This window comes from Empidonax traillii, unplaced genomic scaffold (genome assembly GCF_003031625.1).
Source record: "Empidonax traillii isolate 1590-97213 ecotype Southwest subspecies unplaced genomic scaffold, ASM303162v1 scaffold752:size306384, whole genome shotgun sequence".
Classification (NCBI taxonomy): domain Eukaryota; kingdom Metazoa; phylum Chordata; class Aves; order Passeriformes; family Tyrannidae; genus Empidonax; species Empidonax traillii.
In genome coordinates, this window is record NW_020955945.1 from 63423 (window position 1) to 84285 (window position 20863).

Here is a 20863-nt window from a genome sequence, read left to right on the forward strand (position 1 = left end):
CCCAGAGGCTTCTGATGTCTTTTACCACAAGTTAAAGAATATTCCCTTTCTTCTGCAATTCAAAAAATGCGTGTCTCAGCTCTGAGTTACTGGTGAGATCCCACATCACAACAGTGATTACCCTGAAGCATCCTTTACAGACCACTAACATCAAGGCCAGGAGATCGCATTTGGGAGAAGTAAAATTCCCTTGTAGATTGTCCTGTCCAGAGGATGTTTCCTACTCCTTTTATATCCTGTTTTCATGAGCTGTGAGGAACTATTTAGCCTTTAGTATGTTTTTGCCCAGGAGAGATGGAAAGGCAAAATTATTTTTCTAAAGTAATTGCTCTACAGAGAGTGCACAACACTTTCCAAAGCAGAGTCAGCACATAAATGCAAGCCATTAAATGAGAAGCCCACTGAGTATTAAAACAGTTGAGAACCGTGACCAGCTGTGTCCCAGCTAAAAATCACCTGTGGAGTTCAGCCAGGGGTCATGATGCCCTATAACAACAACTTGAAGGGGTCCTGACACCCTATAATGGCAAAATGGAAGGATAAGCTGATTAGCCGAGGGTTTTTATCTGATGGATGAACATTAATAGTCATTTCACCCACAGGTGAAGGAGAACACAAATATCGTGGCTGGATCAATTGTAGTTCATTAAGGTAACTGCACAAGTTGCTGTTCGAATTGGAGGAGATGACGTTGTGGCCTTGTGAGTCATCTGTATGTGCCTGTGAACAGCTACAGGTACCCCTCCCTGCTGATCCCTTTCAGCGTGATCCCATCAAGGCAACCAGCCCTGCAATGGGAGCCAGCATGGACAGAAACCTCAGTGCTGGCAGCAAGTGTACTTCAGTGGAGATGTTTCCTTTCTCTTTCAACAAATGGGTAAACATAACACCCTTCCCCTCCCCCCCCCGCTTTTCCTGAATCCATCTGGAAACTTGAGCTGAAAAGAAACCTGAAAATGTTCTCAGAGGAAAGCTGCATAGAGAAAAATGATGTTGAATATGTCCTTGTATGGAAATGAGTTGTATTTATCTGTAAAATGAGCTTTTGAGAGGAAAAGAGGAAGTGCCTCTGGGATATTTAAAATGGATGGAAGGTGACAATCCAGTACCATGGAACAAAAGAGCCAAGTGCTCTGATTGCACTATGCCCTCTGATGGGGAGTGAGAAGTGCCCCAGTGCAAGGGCCTCGGACATGTAAGTGTGTTACAAATGTCACAGTACCTATAGGATGTGTATCCAAGAGCAGCCTTTGTCCCAGAGTCCTGTTCCAGGCTTTGAAAGTGATTCTTACAGCCTCCTGACTGAAGGGTTGGTCCTTTCAGCCTATTTTCGTAGGGAAATCTGAGCTCACAGTGATGTGGTGTGGTCAGAGCCAGGTGTGTGCTCCCTGCCTCCCCCCTGTTCCATTCAGGGGTTGGGGACATGCTTCACCAAAGAGAAATGGGGTGGGCAGCAGTAACACAGATAAGCACTTTTTACTTACCTAATTTATCCTGGTTGATGAATCACGCAACAGCCCTCAATCAGCAGAGAGGGCAGCTCAGAGGCATCCACCCGTGGCTCTCCATTGAGAGTTCCCATCTCCAGGAAGGAGGGACCCAGCACTACTGGAGGCTGTCACTGGCTAGCACATGGGACAGCCCTGAAAATGAAAAACAAGGCGGAAAAAAAAGCTGCTGGAGGCTGTATCCATCACCTCACCTGGAAAAGCTACAACCACTCCAGAAGGCAAGCATTGGGTGAGAGACAGACCTGTGAAAGCCGTGTGTCAGTGGGGAAGACCCAGCACAGGGTTTATCCATCTGCCACAGCAGATCTCCTCCATCCTCATCCTCCTGCCCTGGCTGACTGAGGGCTGAGCTGGATCCCCCTCCCTGTGGCACCAGAAGGAGAGATAAAGGGAACCAGGCTGTTCTGGGCAGCCCAGGGATTTCCCAGTAGGAGCACCCCCTGCCAAAACAACACGATGGATCGTTTCCGGATGATCTTCCAGTACTTCCAGTCCAACTCGGAGTCTGTAATGAATGGGATCTGTGGGCTGTTAGCCCTGGCTAGTGTGAAGATGTATACCTGCTTTGACTTCAGCTGCCCCTGTCTGCCCCAGTACAACATGGCATACGGCTTGGGGATCATGTTCATACCCCCAATCATCCTCTTCCTATGCGGCCTCATCCTCAACAGGCAGTCCCTGGTGATGCTGGATGAGTGGAGGAGACCACAGGGGCACAGAAGGAAGGACCTAGCTGTCATCAGGTGGGGTTTGCAGCGGGAGTGGCATCCCTCTTTTTACCTCCTGCTTACCTGTCTCTCTCCATAGCTTTGATCCTCCTGGTAATTAATTTTCTTGCAAGCTAATCTCCGGAGACCCTTCCCGGTGAGCCTGGAGGGGCAGAGGCATGGAAAATGCCTTTACTCCAGCAGAAATGAAGGCAGTCTATCCCATTCCAGCAAAGGAGAGCGGGAGTGCCTCAGCACTTGGATTTGTGACACCACCCTGGGAAAGTGTGTTGCTGCTTGCCCTGTCATGTACTCACAGGGTGTCTCCTGGGGCTTCCATGTGCAAAAAGATTTCCACTTAAATATGCAGAAGCTGTGTCATTTTCTTATCTTTAGGCTTGTGGTTTCCCTCCCTTCAGCTGAGCTTTTACTGACTTACACTGGTGGAAGGGAGAGGAGAATCCCATTCCATCTCTTATATACAAAGTTTTATGCAGCACACAGGTTGGCTCAGAGTGTAGCAAGAAAGGCTGCAGAGAAAAGGAATTTTCCAGGTAGAAACTGAACTGATTAGAAAAGAAAGTGTGAATGTGGAAGACAAGGGAGAGCTGATAAGGACCTGTGCATGGGAGACATAAGTGTACATTCAAGGCAAGCATGCAATGAGGAGACCATCCACCGATTGAATGCAGGCAGCACACAGAGCACTATCATGTGCTGATGCAGGTTTCACTGGGAGGCAGCACCAACAAAGAGATCCCAGAGCACAGGAAGCATCAGCTGGGGCAATGCTGGGGAGAGTCCTGGAAGTCAGTTCCCTGGCTCTGAGAGGGCTGCTTGGCACAGAACAGCCTGCATTCATCAAGGCTCTGGATGAGGAGAAAGCTCCCAGCATTTCCCTACTCACCTCTCTCTCCCTCTTGCCCCAGGTACATGTGTTCCTCCATCATGCAGCGAGCCATGGTTGCCCCTGTCGTCTGGATCATAGTCACCCTTCTGGATGGCAAATGCCTGATCTGTGCTTTCAGTGGCTCCATGGATCCCGAGAAGTTTGTGGGCTTTGCCAATGTCACCTCAGTGCAGGTGGAGCAGCTCTTGGCCAAAGTGCCCTGCAAGGACGATGAACTCATGAGGAACAACACGTCACGCAAGGCAGTGTCCAGGTACCTGCGCTGCTGGTCCCAGGTAGGTCACCGCTGGCAGAGTCCCTCATGTCAGTGAGGTGCCCAGGCATGTGGCATCTGCTCCTGCTCTTCCTCCATTTGTCACCACTTCACCATGGTCAGGCTGGGAGCGAGGCTACTCTGTACTTCTTTATGCCTTTAAGGACTGCTACCCTCAGTGATAATCTCAAGTCACTCAGGTGGGGAAAAGGAAGGAAATAACATATGGTTTAACTAACAGAACTTTCTTTCTAGAAGAACCAGCAGCTTCTAAACCCAAATAACAAAAAGCAGGATGCAAGGAATGTAGATGTCTCCTAAGGCACTGTCCAGTGTCAGAAGTTCTTTCTAACTTCTAACCTTGGAGACAGAACCTGCTGTTTTAAGGACAGTGCAAGCATAGACAGATGAAAACAGCTTGCTCAGGAATGATAGAACAGGACACGATGGGGAGAGGAGCCCTCACTGGATTCTCCCCTTGGTACAGGAGTGCCAGGTCAGGGATGGGGATCAGTGGGAGGTCATTGAAAACAAGCTCTTCCCTCTTACCAAAGGTAGCTGCATGTAGTCCAGGCTGTCTTCACCCTGCTGTGAGGACTCCTGGACCCTGGAGACAGTGTAGGTGGCAGATGAGGATCTCACTGGAGAACCAAAGGAGTCCCCTTTCCCTGGGGCATTCCCATGCTCAAAGCAAGTGCCTGTCTGCTCCAGGCTAACTTTGCAAACACTTATCCTTACTGAACAATTGATGGACAGATAAATATCCTATATTTTCTGGAATGAGATTGCACCAAACCTCTGAGTGCAGTATGGGGTGCTGGACTTCAGGGGCAGATCAAAGACGGGAGTCCAGATATGCCACATCTCCCCTCCAGCCACACAAAATTCCTGTCTTGTTGATACAGGCAAACAGCTCGTGCCTGTCCTTGTGTCTGTCTTGCCCACATCTTCTTTCTTATCATCCAGGCACTTGGCTGGAGCATTTTATTGATCCTCATCGTAGCAGCTTTCCTTGCCCGCTGGCTCAGACCTTGCTTCAACCAGGCCACCCTTCTGCAGGCACGTCACTGGAGCAACTATATTGACATGGAGCAAAAGATTTTTGAGGAAACCTGCTGTGAACACAGCCGTCTCTTTGCTCACAAATGCATCCTCCACTTCTTTGAAAGCATGCGGCAAGAGATCAAACTGCACAACTTCAGCTTGCCTAGGGAGGGAGAGAGGGATGAAGGAGAGGAAGATCTTCTCTGGGGCATCACAGATCAGGACCAGGTGAACAAACTTCTGAAAACATGGTACTATGATAAGCCTCCCCTGGATGTCAGTCAGGCAACCCAGAGACATCTGCTGGGGCAAGAGAGATCCCCTCTGCCCTGGGCAGACAGCCCCTGCACCTGCTCCAAGTTTCCCCAGCACACCAATGTGTAAAGAGGGCTTTGTCCTGCAGACATTGGAGGAGCCCTGCCAAGCCTCTGCACAAAGCAAGGATCAGCGGGCAGATGATAGTGATGATCACACATTCCTCTAAAACCCCAACTCCAAAGGCTCCACTTCAGGGCATGCTTAGCGAAACCTCCAAAACAAACACACTCTGAGGATCCAAAGGTCCTGGACTCGGTTATTGTTAATGACATTTCTCAGCCAAGGGATCTGTGTGGCACTTTGGCCATATTAGAGAGTTTGCAGCTCCTTACAGCTGCAATAAAACCATTCTGGATTTAGGAAGGATTTAACCAAGGGAGCAACATCTGGCTATGTACACAAACCTACTGGAGTGGCAGCCTCACAGAGGTGTGAGAAGCTCCTGCTCGTTCCAGTGAAACCTGGGTCAGAGGGTTAGCGCTGCTGACTCAGAAATTATTTTATTGGCAATTCTTTTAGTACCACACCAACATGTTTACTCAAAAAGGCAAAACCACCTCCAACATCTTCCCATGTGCTGAGAGCTCTGGCTGCCTCCCAACCCAGCTGCCAAACTGTTCTGCCTCCCTCTAACAACACATCAATACTTGCATGCATTTTAAAAATAAAATGTGGCAACACACTGAAATTCGTGGAGCAGCACAACCTGAATTGAAGATACCCCTGAATAAGTGTCCCTGGGTTGGACTGGGTTAGATTTGCAGAAGGCAAAGGAGATGGAGGCTTTGCTTAACACATCCAGAGGCACAGGACTGTGCTGGGGTTCAGGTACCTGCTCTAAGCACTGATGTTGAGCCATTAAAAGGACACCCTGACTCTGCCCGAGAAGTCTGAACAAAGATTTTAAACACCCTCCTGCTAGATTTAAGTACAAACCAATCTACCCAAAGGATCATCCTTGCATCACCTATTTGGGCATTTCCATCCAGAGTTAAAAACTGTTTGGTTGTAACCTTATCTCTAAGCCTCTAATGCTGATTATCTTCTTACCTGCCTTTTTCAGCCCCTGTTGTACATGGGGCCAACCGTCGTGCCAGTGTGACTGAGATTTCTGTCCAGTGTTGCTGCTTGGATTCAATAAAGTCTTTACCGCAAACTAACCCCCTACAGACACATCTATTCCTCCAGGCTGAGCCTTACACTGATGTTCTCTGTGTTCCTAGGAGCAAGGGGTGCAAGGTGGAGGGACTGTGAGGAGGAGGCTGAAGAATAAATGTCTTCTTGGGCATGCATGGATAGATGGGACAAGCAGGGCTTCCAGGTGGAAAGAAGAGGGTGGGAAAGAGGCAAAGACACCTTGGGACTAAATCCAAAATGAGGGATCAAAATGAAAACACACATATTAATCTCCCAAGTTAACTTGTGAAGTTGCTGGTAGGTGGGTCATCTTCTCCCCAGGATGTTTATATGCATGGGTCAGAGAAGGAGGAGGTACTCGGCAAAACACTGGGAGGCCAAATAACTCCATGGCCCACCTGTGGGCAGCTGCATCCCTCTGCCATCCAAGACCCAGTCAGGAGCTGCAGGGCACAGAGAGACGGGCTGCAGAGTTTTTCTTATTTGCATAGCAAAATCAGATCTGGCTGAATCCTTGAGCTCTCTTGGATGTGCTCAGAGAGTGCACAAAGCCAGTTGTGGCCCATGCTGGTTGGGAAACAAAAGAGTGGTCTTCCCACCAGGAGCTCTTTAAATCCGAGGGAACTTCTGAGCTCTCGTTTGAAATCAGCATTGCATTTTGAATTTTGTCTCTAGTTTACTTTTATCAGACACGATATCACAAATCTGAGGCTGTGACTCAGTTTGGACTCACCATTCCATACTAGTCAAATTGGCTATTTTCCTAATCTGCTTAGAGCAGAGGTCTGCAGTTCCCTTTGCATGCTGCTTTCCATGTTCTCAGGTTTTAAGTCATCCAAGAGTGGCCACAAAATATGAAATGCAAAAAAGGGGAAGAGGAACAGATTTGTTATCTGTACCAGGAGGGAGAAAACAGGAGGGTTAATGGGTGCTGCCACAAATTTTGCAGGACTACAAAGGCTCACATGCTTCTGGGAGGGTCAGTCTGATCACATAGTAGCTCCAGTTGGATGGGGCCATGGGTGTCCATTCCTCCCAGCCTCCCTGAGTCCCATGCTGCATTTCCTTCTGAAGCCCAAGAACTCTTCTCCTTTGTGGAAAGTGGATCTGGCACTCCATGGCAGGACAAGAGGCAACAGGCACAAACACAGAATACAGGAAATTCCATTTAAATAGAGGAAAAACATTTATTTTGAGGGTGATGGAACAAGCTATCTGGAGAGACTGGAGCACCATCATCCATAGAAACATTCACAACCTGATGAGATGTGACCCTGAATGTGCTTTGTGCAGTGGGAGTGGACCAGACAATCTCCAGAGGTCCCTTCCCACAAGCCACACAAAAGAGTATGTGCCCTCCTGTGGAAGTTGGGGCAGAGAGGGCTGTTCACAAACTTCAGCAGCTCTGTCTCTCAGGGCTATTCTGGTGCCTGACCTACAGATATGTCTGACTTCCTCAGGGATCCTCATCTGCTGAGAGCCTGTGAAACAGCAGGGATGACTGCAAAGACATTTCCCTAGTCACTTCCCAAACTCTCCTGAGGGGAATTGTTATTGCTTTCGTGTCCCTCCTCTCTATATCCTACACTGACTGGGACATGCAAAACCCTCCTTAACTCCACAGCTTGGACTCTGTCTTGGCATTCAGGTGCAGGACCCCAAGGAAGGAGGAACTTGGGCATGTACCATCTCTTCCAGGACCTGGTTTCCAAAGCACAAGCAGGTTAGGGTTTTGAGAGGAGGCGTCAGCTCTGCCTTCTCTTGCAAATCAGTTGGAGTGAACTTGCTGTTGGGAAGTTCATGGAAACAAAGTCGTCTCTAACAAGGCAACATGGAGAGAGAGATCCAGGCATTGGCTTCTATGGGCTGTTTTATGATTCCCACTGACTTATTGCTGGCTTCAGTGAAAACTGCTAGTGCTGCACACCAAGCAGGCTCAGACCCTTCATTCATGTTTAATGAAAGGCAGAGTCTTCCTAGAGATCAAAAAGCTCTCTGCTTTTTACAAGGTTGATTCACGCAGGCTTTGATGTGAACTGCCCTTCAAAGAGTCACTCACCGGGTGAATAGGGAAGCCAGCCCGAGCTCTTAGCTAACAATACAATAAGCCTCATCTATATTCATGCAGCAAAATCTCTTCCCGTTTGATGAGATCATGCAATTAACCTCTCCACAGCAGGCAAAGCTAAGACTGCTCAGGTATTACCCACGTGCTTTGTTCTCACCTCTGTGGTGTCATTGTAGGGTGAATTCGGCATTATCAGCTGAGCCCCAGGGCCGGTGTAGGGGAGACGTCAGAAACTTCAGTGCTGACTAATGGTCAAAACACCTGGCTTGGCTTCCTACCTCTGTACTGACAAACTGCAAAACCTTGAGGAAAAGCTCCTCCCGTGTGCCATCCACCCTTGTGTGCAGCTTGCCTTCCTTGGTGACATGTCCCACAGCCACCAATGCAGCTGTGCTGGTGTCCATTTAGACAGATGTATCTTGTTACTCATGTCAACAGCACAGTTGGTGCCTGGACTGCCTGCAACCACCTGTTTTATGGCTACTCATAGTCCCAGTAATCCCCCATCTTTTGGCCAGCTTTAGGGAGCAATCTAGTGCACCAAGGTTGCTTTGTGAACTGGGAATAGAGATGCAGAAGAACACCACCAACACCATCCACTTCTTTTAGATTTGTGCTGTAGGAGCTAAGCCTGGCCTAACCACAAGCAATCACGACATTAGTGTTTGCCTCAGTTCTGGCAAGTTGGGGAGGAATCTGCCTGGTCAGATCTATGCTGGCAAGTGTGCCCCCAGGTCTGCAGAGTTGACAGCAATGAGTTTTCACTGCACCATGCATTGGAGGCATGGGAAACGTGCCCTTAGACACCTTAGCCTCGGGCCAAGGCATATAGCCAAATCCCAGCCTGTCCTGCTGAATGGATGCACATTGCTGTCTCAGGTAGTCCTTTGCTCTGACCTTCCCAGAGGGATTCAACTTCAGAGGAACAGCAGCTCCACTGCACCCTCAGCCCCCAGGGCTCCTGGTACCTGCTGACCTGATGGGCAAGAAGGGTTCTGCACAGTCCATGCCTACAGGTGATCTGGTACTTCTGGGAAACATGGTCCTTTAGGGGAATAGCAGCTGCCCTTGGGCCAGGGCAGTCACTGGCAGGATTTACACATCCTTGGTGTGTTCCCAGTTTCTGCACATCCAGAATTCATCAAGGGGTCGGGGCTATACCCACAAGAGGTAACTGCAAGAAAATCATTCAGCATCCATCACTGCCCTTCACAGCAAAGTGCACTTAAGCCCTTCAGAAAGGTGGTTGAAAAGAAGAAATCTGAGGGGAAAAGCATGACTCTCAGAGCCCTACTGTGCAGGGAGCATCTCCTGAGAAGGCAGAGGTACCCAGGGCTCAGATGCTTTCAGTAGGATCCACCTGCAGAGTCTCTGTCCCTGCAGCCCTCTCTCCTTTTGATGCCCTTTTTTCTCCACTCCCAAAACCAGGACAAGCACTATGTTACTCTAGATATTTCCAGACTATTTGAGCCAGGGTTTGAAGGATATTTTAGCAAGTCCTGAGGGCACAGGGCTGTCAAAAATGAAGCTACAAGTGTCTGGCTGAAATGTGGATGTTTGTGAGACGGAAAGGAGCCACTAACAGACCTCGGCAATACAGATACAGAGCACCAGGAGCTTTACATCTCCTTCCTCTGCTTTTACTTTTCCCTTTCCCTTCATTCTTCAGCATAAAACAGAAGAGGTATTTCCCAGTGAAGCAAGTACAGAAGAGGGGGCTGGCAGGCACCTGCAAGGTGTTTGCATTAGATGCTGCTGAGGCAATGCAGACGTGGAGGGAGGGGGGAAGTTCTGGCATCCCGCTTTTCCGTGTGTGCCAGCACTGCAGAGGTGGGGTGTTCCTTTCAGTCCTGGGAGGAGCACGCATCTCCTGCATTTGCAAACAGGTTCACAGAGGCCAATCAACCAATTCTACATGTGCCCAGGGCACAGAGTGCTCTGGGGAGGACACAGCCAGGATAACACTTGCACCCTCCAGCCAAGGGGACTGGTGGCTGGGAGACTGCAGAAATGGGGATGTGGGGAAGAACGAAATCAGGTTTTGCAAACCAGAAACAACCCAGGTCCCATAGATCCAAAGAAGAGCAGGAGGAAACAAACTCTAAACTTCTGCAATCAGCAAAATCATCCAAAAAAATTATTTTTAAGTATTAGGGCTGTAAAAGTGCATGAATGAAACAGTGAACTGCACAGAGACTTGGTGATGCCCATCTATGAAGAGGAAACCTGAATGAATGAAGTAAACTGAGGCCACAGCTTGGACCCTAGTGGGACGAGGAATCAAGGGAAGATGGACAAGTTTCGGATGATCTTCCAGTTCTTCCAGTCCAACCAGGAGTCCTTCATGAACGGCATCTGCGGGATCATGGCCCTCGCCAGCACCCAGATGTACTCAGCCTTTGATTTCAACTGCCCCTGCCTGCCACACTACAACATGGCCTATGGGCTGGGCATCCTCCTGGTGCCCCCATTCATCCTGTTCCTGCTGGGCTTTGTGCTGAACAACAACATCTCCATGCTGGCAGAGGAGTGGAGACGCCCGCAGGGCCAGCGAGGGAAGGACCCGGCGGTCCTGCGCTACATGTTCTGCTCCATGGCACAGCGGGCCATGATCGCCCCCGCTGTCTGGGTCTCGGTGACACTGCTGGATGGCAAGTGCATCACCTGTGCCTTCTGCACCTCTGTGCCCGTGGAGACCCTGGGCAATGCCAGCCACCCCCTCCTCTCCCAAGGGGAGATACAGCGGGTCCTTGCCCGAATCCCCTGCAAGGAGATCTACAATGGACAGGAGCTCATTGCCAACGAAGCGGCCGTCAGGTACCTGCGCTGCATCTCACAGGTAAGAGGCATTGTGGCAGTGCCCTCGCTGGTGGTTTGGGGTTAGGCACTGCCAGCCTTAGCTTTCTGTGACAGAATCTCCTTGTTGAAATCAAGCTACAGAAGGATAGACTGGTGATTTCACAGGGGTACAAGGTGTTAAGGCTCAGCTCTGCAGAATTATGCCTCCAGTGTGGTGCAGAGGCTGCAGCTGTAGGTTGTCCTGATAATTTGGTATCTCCTCTTGCCTGGGCAGCCTGAGGCTGCAGAGCACTGACACACAGTATATGCAGAGATTTATTCAGAGCAAGTTCAGGAGCTGATGTGGATGTTACTCAGTAGCTGGCAGGCTCTCCCATTGCCTGCAGTTGCTCTTGCTTCTTATTATAACATGTGCAAGCAATGGGCTGATAACCATCTATGCCACTTGCCTCTGCCACTTGCATGGGAATAGCCAGTGTGTGTTCATTAACCATCCCAGGGAACCACAAATGAAGATGTGCCACTAACTGTTTGTCCTATGCTTAATTCCTCTCAAGCCCTCTGCTTCTGGCCATGCTGGAGACAGGATGTTCTGACCCACCTGTCACTCATGTACTCCTGTTTAAAAGCAGTTCTTCTGCCTGACCTCTTTAGGGCAGACAGGGGTTATTATCCCATTTAAGAGAAATGGAGCCCCAGGGACTTCTCCAAAGACACAAAGCAGATTTTCTTGGGTAGAGCCCAATTACCTGCTGCTGAGAAACATTGGGAGCTACAAAACAAGAGGTGCCACCTAAATACCCCCCTCTCAGGTGCTCTTTTAGGGAGCTGCATTTACAGTGGGGTTCACCCTCACAAGCTCTGCCTGCACAGCCTGGCAGCAGCCTGAGCCAAGACTGATGGTGAACAAGACAGACTGGTCCTGGCTGTGCCCTCATCTCACCCCTCCTGTCAGACCCCATTAACAGGGGAGCTGTCACTGCTGCTCGCTCACAGTAGATGTTACTAAGTCCAACAGCTCAGAAAAAGAGTTAGACAGATGCATAAACACGGAGTATCTGGAACGATACTGCAAGTCAGAGGACACAGACTGTCCTGGACCCAGGTGAGGTGCGGTCGTATCGGAGGCAGGACCAAGGGCTGCGTGCAGGATTCAGCCTGGTGTTATTTATGGTCACTGCCTGATAATGCTCTGCAAGGCAAGAAGGGAGAGGTGCTGCCTGTGTGGGTGCACTGAACAAAATTTCAGCACAGATGCACTAATGTGGTACGCAGGGTCTCCTTATACAGCTTGGAATGTAAACACAACCGAATGTCAAACAGCCCAAAGGGGAGCCAGGCTTGTTCACAGTCTGGGGCTCCTGCTGGCTGGTGGGAAGTGCCAGGAACGTGCTCTGCCTGTCTGTGACGGGTCTGGTTCCCCCTCATCCCTGCAGGCCCTGGGCTGGTGCTTTGTGCTGCTGATGACCACGCTGGCTTTCTTGGTCAGATCTCTTCGGCCCTGCTTCAGCCAGGCCGCCTTCCTGAAGAGCAGATACTGGTCCCACTACATCGACATCGAGCGCAAGCTATTCGACGAGACATGTGCGGAGCATGCCAGGAGCTTTGCCAAGGTCTGCATCCAGCAGTTCTTTGAGAGCATGAGCACGGACCTGGTGGCTGCTCGCTGCCAGCTGCCCAGGAAAACCCCTGAGGATGCTGGGGAAGCTTCCAAGAAGCTCTTGGGCATCACTGACCAGGGCACCATGAACATAGCCCTGAAGAGCTGGCACAGATGCAAGCCCCCGTTACACCTTCACCCACCTGCCCTCCCCAGTGGAAACGGCCAGGCAGGAGAAGGGCAGCCCCCCGTGCACTCCTCCACAGCCCGAAGGGAGACAGCTGCCTACTACAGCTTGGTGTGAGGGGGTGCAGGACTATGTAGAGGCAGATTGCACTTCCGGGAGATGGGCTGCAGAGGGGACAGACAGAGCATTCAAGCCAGGCAGAGGCAAGAGCTAGCACCACAGCAGCTGCAGGGGAACAGGCACCCAAAACCCTCAGTGGTGCTGGTGTGATCCCATCTCCTCTCACATCCAATCCCACAGCATCGGTAATTCAGGCAATGAGTTTTGTGCCAAGCAGGACAACTATGCAAAGTCATGATGGACGAGCCCTGGGGATGCTGAAGGGGATGTGGTGGGGGTGTGGTAGTCAGATGTGCCTTGTGTCCCACACCACCAAGCACCAGGTTGGTGTTGTTGTTGTGGTTGCCAAGAGAGACACAACCAGATGTGCAGAACTTCCTCTCTGTTACGATGTGCTTGGCACTGAGAAGCGCATGCGAGTTTAGGCAGTATTAAAAATCCCCTGGTGGAGAAACAAGCCGGGGGAGCCCCTTTCTCCTGCCAAGTCACGAAACCCTGAATGTCTTCCTATTCTACACATTCTTCCACATACTACGTCCCCACAGACACACAGCTTCCAGGCCAAGAAAAGCTTTAAAATAAATTTGACCAAAGCAATGGGATATCCCATGTGCCACTACATGTGACAGGAACAGCATGATTAGTGTCATAGGGACTATTCAACAAGGAGTCCACAGAGATGCTCCTTGAAGGAAATGTCTAGACAAGGGGAACAGTTATCATGCAGCAGTGGAAGGAGGAGGGAGTGGGCCAGGCTGAGATCCTGCCACAAATCTGCCTCAGGACGGTTTGTTCTTATAATTTTTGCTGGATTCTTCCCTGACAAAAGACTGTTGTTAAAAACCACCTGGGTGTTTGTTTAAGGAGCAAAATAAATAATTCAGGCTTACCATTCAAGCTCTGTGTGCTCAGACACAGGATTTATAAAAGCTATTTACAAAAGCTGTTGGTGTTTCTTTACTTTGATGCAATGAAAACGGCTGTGAGGGCCCCAGGCCAAGCCCGAGGTGCTGGGGTTATGCGAATTGGGGTGTTTTGCTCAGAGGAGAAGCCAGAAGGTACTGCCAAACCTACGCAATACAAGGTGGCTGCCCATTTCCATAGAAACTGGGAATGATGGGATGCAGGCCCTTGATGTGACTATGGAAATCGCAGCCCGGGAGAGTGTTTTCCAGTCGCCCTGATTTTATTGCCAATATGCAGAAGGAAAACCCCTTTTGAGGGATGAGTTTTACCCCTGCTGCGTCCCTTCTAAGACGCTCATCCCCTTGAAATTTCTGCTGCGGTGTTCTTGTTCAAACAACTTATTATGACTGGCTGGTAACTGAGGTGACTGTCATTTGCATAAACCTTAATTATCAGTGTGTTACTCCACAGAGGCTGTGGGGAGGGGAGAACAAAGGACCAAAATGACGAGGAAATTCTCCTTTCTGCTGTGAGAGTGCCTTAGCAAGCCCATAGTCAAGGGCAGGTTGAATCTGGCTAACTCCCAAGAGAAAGGAGCGTGACACAGTTTTGTCATTAATCTTCACACCCCAAACTTTAATTAAGGCACCTGCCCTGAAATTAATAGGCACACAACCTGGTTTACATAGCGAAGGAGATTAAAAGATAAAGGCGGTTTCCACTCCTATTATTTGCAGTTCAGTGCTGTTCGTGGCTCACTGAGAAAGGTGCTCTCTGAGTCCCCATGCTGGCGAGGAGCATGGAGGGATGGCAGGCTCCATGGCACAGCCACTAAGGTACCAAAATAAACAGCGTGCATTTGCAAAGGGAGGCTTTGGGACCTTTAATTCAGATTTTTAGGATTAGAGCTCTGCCCCCACTCAGCAGATTCAGCAGTTGCAGAGAGTTGTCATAGAGCAGGTAGGTTGTCCTTTCCGTGCTGGATTTTGGGAAAGGTGGTTCATTGCCTTTGGAAGGAGACCCTGGGTAACCTGACATGGCCTCTGGTATTTCAGCTGGGCTGGGGTCCAAGTGCTGAGCCCGTTTAGCAGCAGCACCCTGAGTGTGGAGCAAGCCCCAGGGTCCCCATCAAGCCAGGGAGCCAGCTCCAGGCAAGCATGGAGGTGTGGGAGTGCCAAGGGGTGCACCACACCCAAACAACTGGGAGCCGCAAAAACCCGCCTGAGGACCCCAGATCTGAGGATAGGAAGGAGGACTTGGTCCAGAATCCCATCATCTGAACTGCCAGCGCTGGGCCAAGCCCATATTTGCTCCAGGCAGAGAGGAACGTGGGTGTTGCTGAAGATTTGCCTGGGCTGAAGACATCCTCTGGGGAGGGCAGAGTTTAACCCCGGGGACAAGATGACAAGGAGGCTGGGGAAGGAGATTGGGGGCCTCTGGCCTCTGCAAAAGGCTGGGCAGGAGCTGGAGCTGAGGGACAGGTGGCAGAGAGGAGGGAGCAATGCAAGGAGAAAGCGAGGTGCAGGCATCACTCAAGGAGAGGAAGCAGAGGACAGAAAAGCTGCGCTGGGCAGGAATGCATCGTGCTCGCCAAACAGCAGGCTGTGCCCAGCCCCACACACGTGGGCCCCCGGCCCTGCTCAGCCCCCAGCCCGTTGCAGCAGCCCCACTGCTCAGTCCTGGGTAGTGGGAAGCAAAACTTGGCCACTCCACAGAGCGTGATGTCAGGTTCATGCTTCTCTCGAAAACCGAGCCAGGCAGGTGCCTTCCCTGCCCACTCAGCCAGCTCCCATGTACTAAAGCAGCAGTTTCTGCCCCTTCTCGTCTGACCACGGGATTCCCCCTGCCTGCTTAGTGTGGCTCCCACCGGCATTCCCTGGGGACCATGGGGCTGCATCCACCCCGCAGGCTGGGGGGATCCCCCATTTCTCCTTTGCACCCCAGCAAGGCGCCTCAACACTCCTGTTCTCCAGAAAACTCCAAGCCATCCCGGCCAGCCATTGCACAGCTGCACCGCGAGTCTGAAAAAGGGCGATGAGTTTTTTCCAGTGACTCATTCTCTGCTTTTCATTTCCTTTCCTTTTTTTTTTTTCGTTTTAAAGGCACAACCTCAGCCTTGCACGCAGCAGAATCCAAGCGCCACTCTTTGCCCCACCCAAGTACAACTTCCTCCCTCCTCCCAAAAGCGGAGGGCATGTTTCAAACTGAATAAGGAAGCCTTAACAAACTCCTAAGGCTGTTTTCACAAGAGTTCGTTTCACCCATCAAGCCGGCCGCAGCTGCATCCCCACTTCTGCACAGCCCCGTGCGCTGCTGGGAACCCACCACAGCCAGAGCCCGAGCAAAAACCACGTGAGAGGCTGAGAAGGCTCCAGAACTGGTTTCAACAACTCTTCAAGTAAGTGACCTTATTTCTTCTTGTTTTCCTATGTTTTGGGGAAAGACTTTAACAGAGGCTGCTAAAAAATTATCTGCTGCAAGCAACTTTTCCCCTCCCCTCCTACCCAACCCTCTTCCCAGACCATAACTACCAAGCAGAGGCAGGGTAACCCCCCCAGCCCCCCCCAAACGGCATACTTCCCTTTGCCAGCTCCTCTGATTTTTGCTTTGCTGTTTACTAGGCTCTGTCAGGAAGGTCACAGGGCTGTGTTTATCAGGATTATTTGTGGGTAGCTAATAAACAGGGGCTTGAACTACAAGTTTGGGGTTTTAGCATCTGGCTGCAAACATGGTGCTCCACTAAGTGCGGCAGCTGGAGATGGAAGCCTGGCTCCCCACCAAGTGGTGGCAGTTTTCAGCTGGTCTGTCTCCTTTGCAGAGGGAGTTTTGCATATGGAAAACTGGGAAGCTGCGGGAAGATGTTAAGGGCTGTTTGAAGTGGAACTCAGTGTGATTTTAAAGGGATTGCCATGGGTTAGACACAACAAAGAACAGAGGCCAAATTTCTGCCCCTGTTCCCCTTCGCTACCCCGTGGCAGAAGGGGGTAAACCAGTATTTGTCAGGGCAGCAGATGAACTGAGGCACAGTAGTGAAAGCACACTGCATGAGAAAGCCTTGCACAAGAGATCATAAGGATTAAGGTGCCTTTGTCTCTTCTGCACTAATGTCCCTGAAGTCTCGCCCCTGCAGTTGGGGCTGGCCCAGGGAAGCCTTGCTATGTGCATACCAGCTGGGAGATGCTGGCACTGGGGCAGATTTCAGGGCAGCCCTGCTGTGAGTCGGGCTCCCTGGGAGCCCCAGATGTGTGCCAATTCTGCCAACACTGCAAGCTGCCACAGATGGGTAATGGGGTGCCTGGATCCTTCCTGTCTCCAGCGAACTCTGGTGACAGCAGTTCCCCTGAGGACAGCAGGTTTTTTCATGCAGGTGAGGGTTCCCAGAGCTAGCAAGGTGCTTGAGGCTTCCTGAGATGAAACCCTGTGGGGATATGGTGCAGACGGAAAGTCAACTAAGAACTTAATTAAATCTATCTTGCAAGCGGGCTGGGGGGACGGACATCACTGCAGAGAGCATGGATACATTCCCCAGTTATTGCGTTATGCTTCAAAAGAATCAGGGCACGTGCCCTTGGTCCTGAGTGCCTGCAGCCCAGGCAGTGGGGTACAACCAGTGTTGTGCTGGGGGAAGCTACACAGGCAAAGGGCAGTGAAGCACATGCCTGGCACTGAGGTGTGCTGGCTGAGGAGCTCAATTTCAGGGCAGCAGTTTTGACTCTGAGCTGGGACTGCAGGCCGGGACAAGGGAGTACGATTATGTCAACCAGCTGTGGGAGAGGAGATCATCCTGCCACACCTAATCCTAGCAAAAACTCCCACATAATAGCTGTCCCAGCTCTATCGGCACTTGGTGTTTGTATCCCGGGTCATCAAGATGAGCTCTGCTTTCCCAGAAAAGCTGTCAGCAACAGCTCTTAAGCATCCCCTCACCCCTCTCAGTGGAGGCTGCTCCTGCCTGGGTCTCTCATTTCCCATCTCTCTACACCCAAATCTCCTGGGCTGTCTCACAGCACCCCTTGCTGCCTCCCTCACATAACTTTGCCCATTAATTAATATTAAGTCATCAGGTCTAAAGAGGGAGGCAAAAGCCACACACAGCACCTTCAAGGCAGTGCAGCACCAGCACCCACGTGCCACATGCAGCTGGGCTAGTGTGAGTCAGTGGCAGGGTTAGGGACACTAACCTAATGCCAGTGCTCTGGTCCAGTTTTCCCGGTAACATGGTGTCCTCCTTCATTGTAGGTTTGGGAGATCATCAAAAGTCCGGCAGCAACGCTGACAATAATTGCCTCTGTGGGAGGTGACTAAAACCAAAGAGATGGAAAGACAACAACCATGCAAATGACAGGGACAGAAACAGATGTCCCACCTGTAACCTTTGCTGTGAGAGGTTTCACATATTGCTTAGGCTGAATCCCTTTTCAGCCCCCTTTGAAGTATCTCTGGCATCAGCAATCAGCTCCAGAGGCTGGGACACCAGGTAGGAGAAGAGACATCACTGAAGGTGACTTGCTCCTGGAACAGCACCTTGCACATCAGCTGGCACAAGGCCTTTTTACCTCCCACTGGAGTGATCCTCGGTGCTGGGAGGTGAGCCAGCACAGACCCCCACAGCAGCACACTCCTCCTCTCATCCCCGGGACAAGATGGCTGCCCTCATTGCTGAGAACTTCCGCTTCCTCTCCTTGTTCTTCAAGAGCAAAGATGTGATGATCTTCAATGGTTTGGTGGCCCTGGGCACAGTGGGGAGTGAGGAGCTCTTCTCAGTCGTTGCCTTCCATTGCCCCTGCTCCCCTGCCCGCAACTACATCTATGGGCTGGCTGCCATTGGTGTCCCAGCCCTGGCCCTCTTCCTCATCGGTGTCATCTGGAACAACCACACCTGGAACCTAGTGGCCGAGTGCCACAAGCGTGGTGTCAAGAACTTCTCTGCCGCTGCCACCTTCCTCCTCTTTGGTTCCATCATGGGCCGGGCAGCTGTGGCACCCGTTACCTGGTCGGTCATTTCACTGCTAAGAGGGGAAGCCTACATCTGTGCCCTCAGTGAATTTGTCAAGCCATCCTCTCTGGACAAGTTTCCACCTGACTACGGGGCTGAGGTGCTGGCCAGGTTCCCCTGTAGGGATGTCCCAGCAAACCTCACCAAGTTCAGGGACGAGGTGACACGGAGGCTGAGATACGAGTCCCAGGTAGGCACGCCAGGGGGAAAGCCACATGGAGTGGGTAAGACCACCTTGCCGTGTCCTAACGCAGCCTCTCTCTTCTCTCTCAGCTCTTTGGCTGGCTGCTCATTGGCATCGTCGCAGTCCTGGTTTTCCTCACTAAGTGCCTGAAGCACTGCTGCTCGCCACTGAGCTACCGGCAGGAGGCTTACTGGGCCCAGTACCGCTCCAATGAGGACAAGCTCTTCCGACGCACAGCTGAGGTCCACTCCAGGATCCTGGCAGCCAAGAATGTGAAGCACTTCTTTGGCTTCGTGGCGCTGGACAAGGAGGAAAAGGAGCTGGTGCAGGAGTTCCCGGTGGAGGGCGTCCAGCCGAGCCCCCAGTGGAATGCCATCACAGGTGTCTACATCTACCGGGAGAACAAGGGCTTCCCCCTCTACAGCCGGCTCCACAAATGGGCCAAAGGAGTGGAAGGGAATGGGCCGACCCCAGAAGGCCATGAACTGCTCTTTTTGGCTTCCTAAGACAGACAGGTGCTGGCAGTGGTTCCCCAGACTGCCTGGCAGGCCTTCCGAATCAGCGCACAGTGAAGGATTCACTGGGAACATTCCTCCCGGCAGGATTATTTCTCTCAGCAGGCAAACAGGGATCAACAGCCTCAAGGTATAGAGTAATAAGCAATACATTGAGCTGGGGAACCCCTCCCTCAGAGACAACAGTCTCGCTGCTGTTCCTAGAGACACAGATGAACGAAGAGCAGATGCAGCCCTCACCTCCAGACTGCCAGTGCACCCCATCTGATGCACCAGCAGAAGCCTTCGGGAGTGAGAGATGGGCACAACATTTCTCACTGTGATTCCTGCAGTCCCACTTGCCTCCCCCATGGCAGAGTTAGCCCCAGCCACCCCACACATCTACTTGTTTTATCAACACTGGTATCTTCTTACCGCAGTTGTGCAATGCCTCTTACACAGGCAGGCCCAGAGCACTTTACAGACTTTACAGTACAGGGAAAAGAGGGAAATGGTAAATTCCTGTGGAAAGGGGGATCAGTAATATAGCCACACACCAAATAACTGAAAGACTAAGGCAGGAGGAACCACTGATATTCCTGGTATTCAGAAAGGCACTCTGTAATTATTAAGTTGAAATTTGGGTAGGACACCAAACTCCCTTTGTTCTTACTGAAGTGCCTAACAATCACTAATGAGCCCAAATGGTCACTCCCATTTTATAAACCCATAGGAGGCACCATCAGCAGAATAGTTTTTGGGCGAGGTGGAGGCTGAGAGGAATCGCTACAGTGAGCCACACCACTGTCTGCAGCTCACTGAGTATCTCATCCAACCATTGGATAAATTGTCTTTTCTTGGGTTGCAAGTTGCAGGATGACCTCAACCAGAATTAGTTTTACATATATGTAAAATAAACATATACATATGTGTAAAATAAACATATACATGGTGTATATACTACATAACTGTAGTTAGTTAGTTGTATTAATGGAGCATCTTTCTTGGAGGGGAAGTGTGATAAGAAAGCTGCCAGCCAAAAAAGCACATGGCATACACCCATCTGCTACACTGGGACTGCAGCCCTAGAACAACGAGGGAAAGCAGGAACAGAATAGGGAATCAGCCCTCTCCTTACCTTTCTACCACTGAATTTTCTAAAACTCTTTCCACTGCCTTAAATGGTCCCTGAGAACAGAAGGCCTCTTTTATGGATTTGGCTGTACTCTGAGAAAGCAAAACCAGAAAGGTGTAAAATTACTGCCCTCACCATGACAGTGTGACTATGGCTTCAAGGCTGCTCTTTCAGCATTGCACAGTCCCTCTTCTCCCAAGGGTCAGCCCCATGTACACAACACCATTTCAAGAGCTGGCAGGACACTGAAATTTGTTTTTCCTGGATGTACTGTTTCAGTTTAGGTACAACTTCCTTTTACACTGTACCATTTACCAAAAAGCCTTAAGTTGTTACAAAAACTGCTCAAACCCATAGAACTCAGAGGGGCTTACACACAAACAGATTTTAAATAAATTATTAAATGAGAGTTATTTTTCATTCCTTTCTGAGTTTTGTTTTTTTTTCAGAGTGGCACAAAAGGCATAATTTAACATTCTCTTTGAACTGAAGAA

At 50.6% G+C, this 20863-nt stretch overlaps 3 protein-coding genes across 3 annotated transcripts; all 3 read left to right on the forward strand.

Annotated features, from left to right (window-relative positions):
- The first annotated feature begins 1967 nt into the window (after nt 1–1967).
- On the forward strand, nt 1968–4809 carry CALHM3 (calcium homeostasis modulator 3). Its single transcript, XM_027900833.1, has 3 exons — nt 1968–2254; nt 3148–3403; nt 4348–4809. The coding sequence occupies exons 1-3, from the start codon at nt 1968–1970 to the stop codon at nt 4807–4809; spliced, it is 1005 nt and encodes a 334-aa protein (XP_027756634.1).
- A 5429-nt stretch (nt 4810–10238) lies between these two features.
- On the forward strand, nt 10239–12651 carry CALHM1 (calcium homeostasis modulator 1). Its single transcript, XM_027900819.1, has 2 exons — nt 10239–10787; nt 12184–12651. The coding sequence occupies exons 1-2, from the start codon at nt 10239–10241 to the stop codon at nt 12649–12651; spliced, it is 1017 nt and encodes a 338-aa protein (XP_027756620.1).
- A 5294-nt stretch (nt 12652–17945) lies between these two features.
- CALHM2 (calcium homeostasis modulator family member 2) lies at nt 17946–20771 on the forward strand. Its single transcript, XM_027900827.1, has 2 exons — nt 17946–18746; nt 18830–20771. The coding sequence occupies exons 1-2, from the start codon at nt 18204–18206 to the stop codon at nt 19244–19246; spliced, it is 960 nt and encodes a 319-aa protein (XP_027756628.1). The 5' UTR covers nt 17946–18203; the 3' UTR covers nt 19247–20771.
- Nucleotides 20772–20863: the final 92 nt, after the last annotated feature.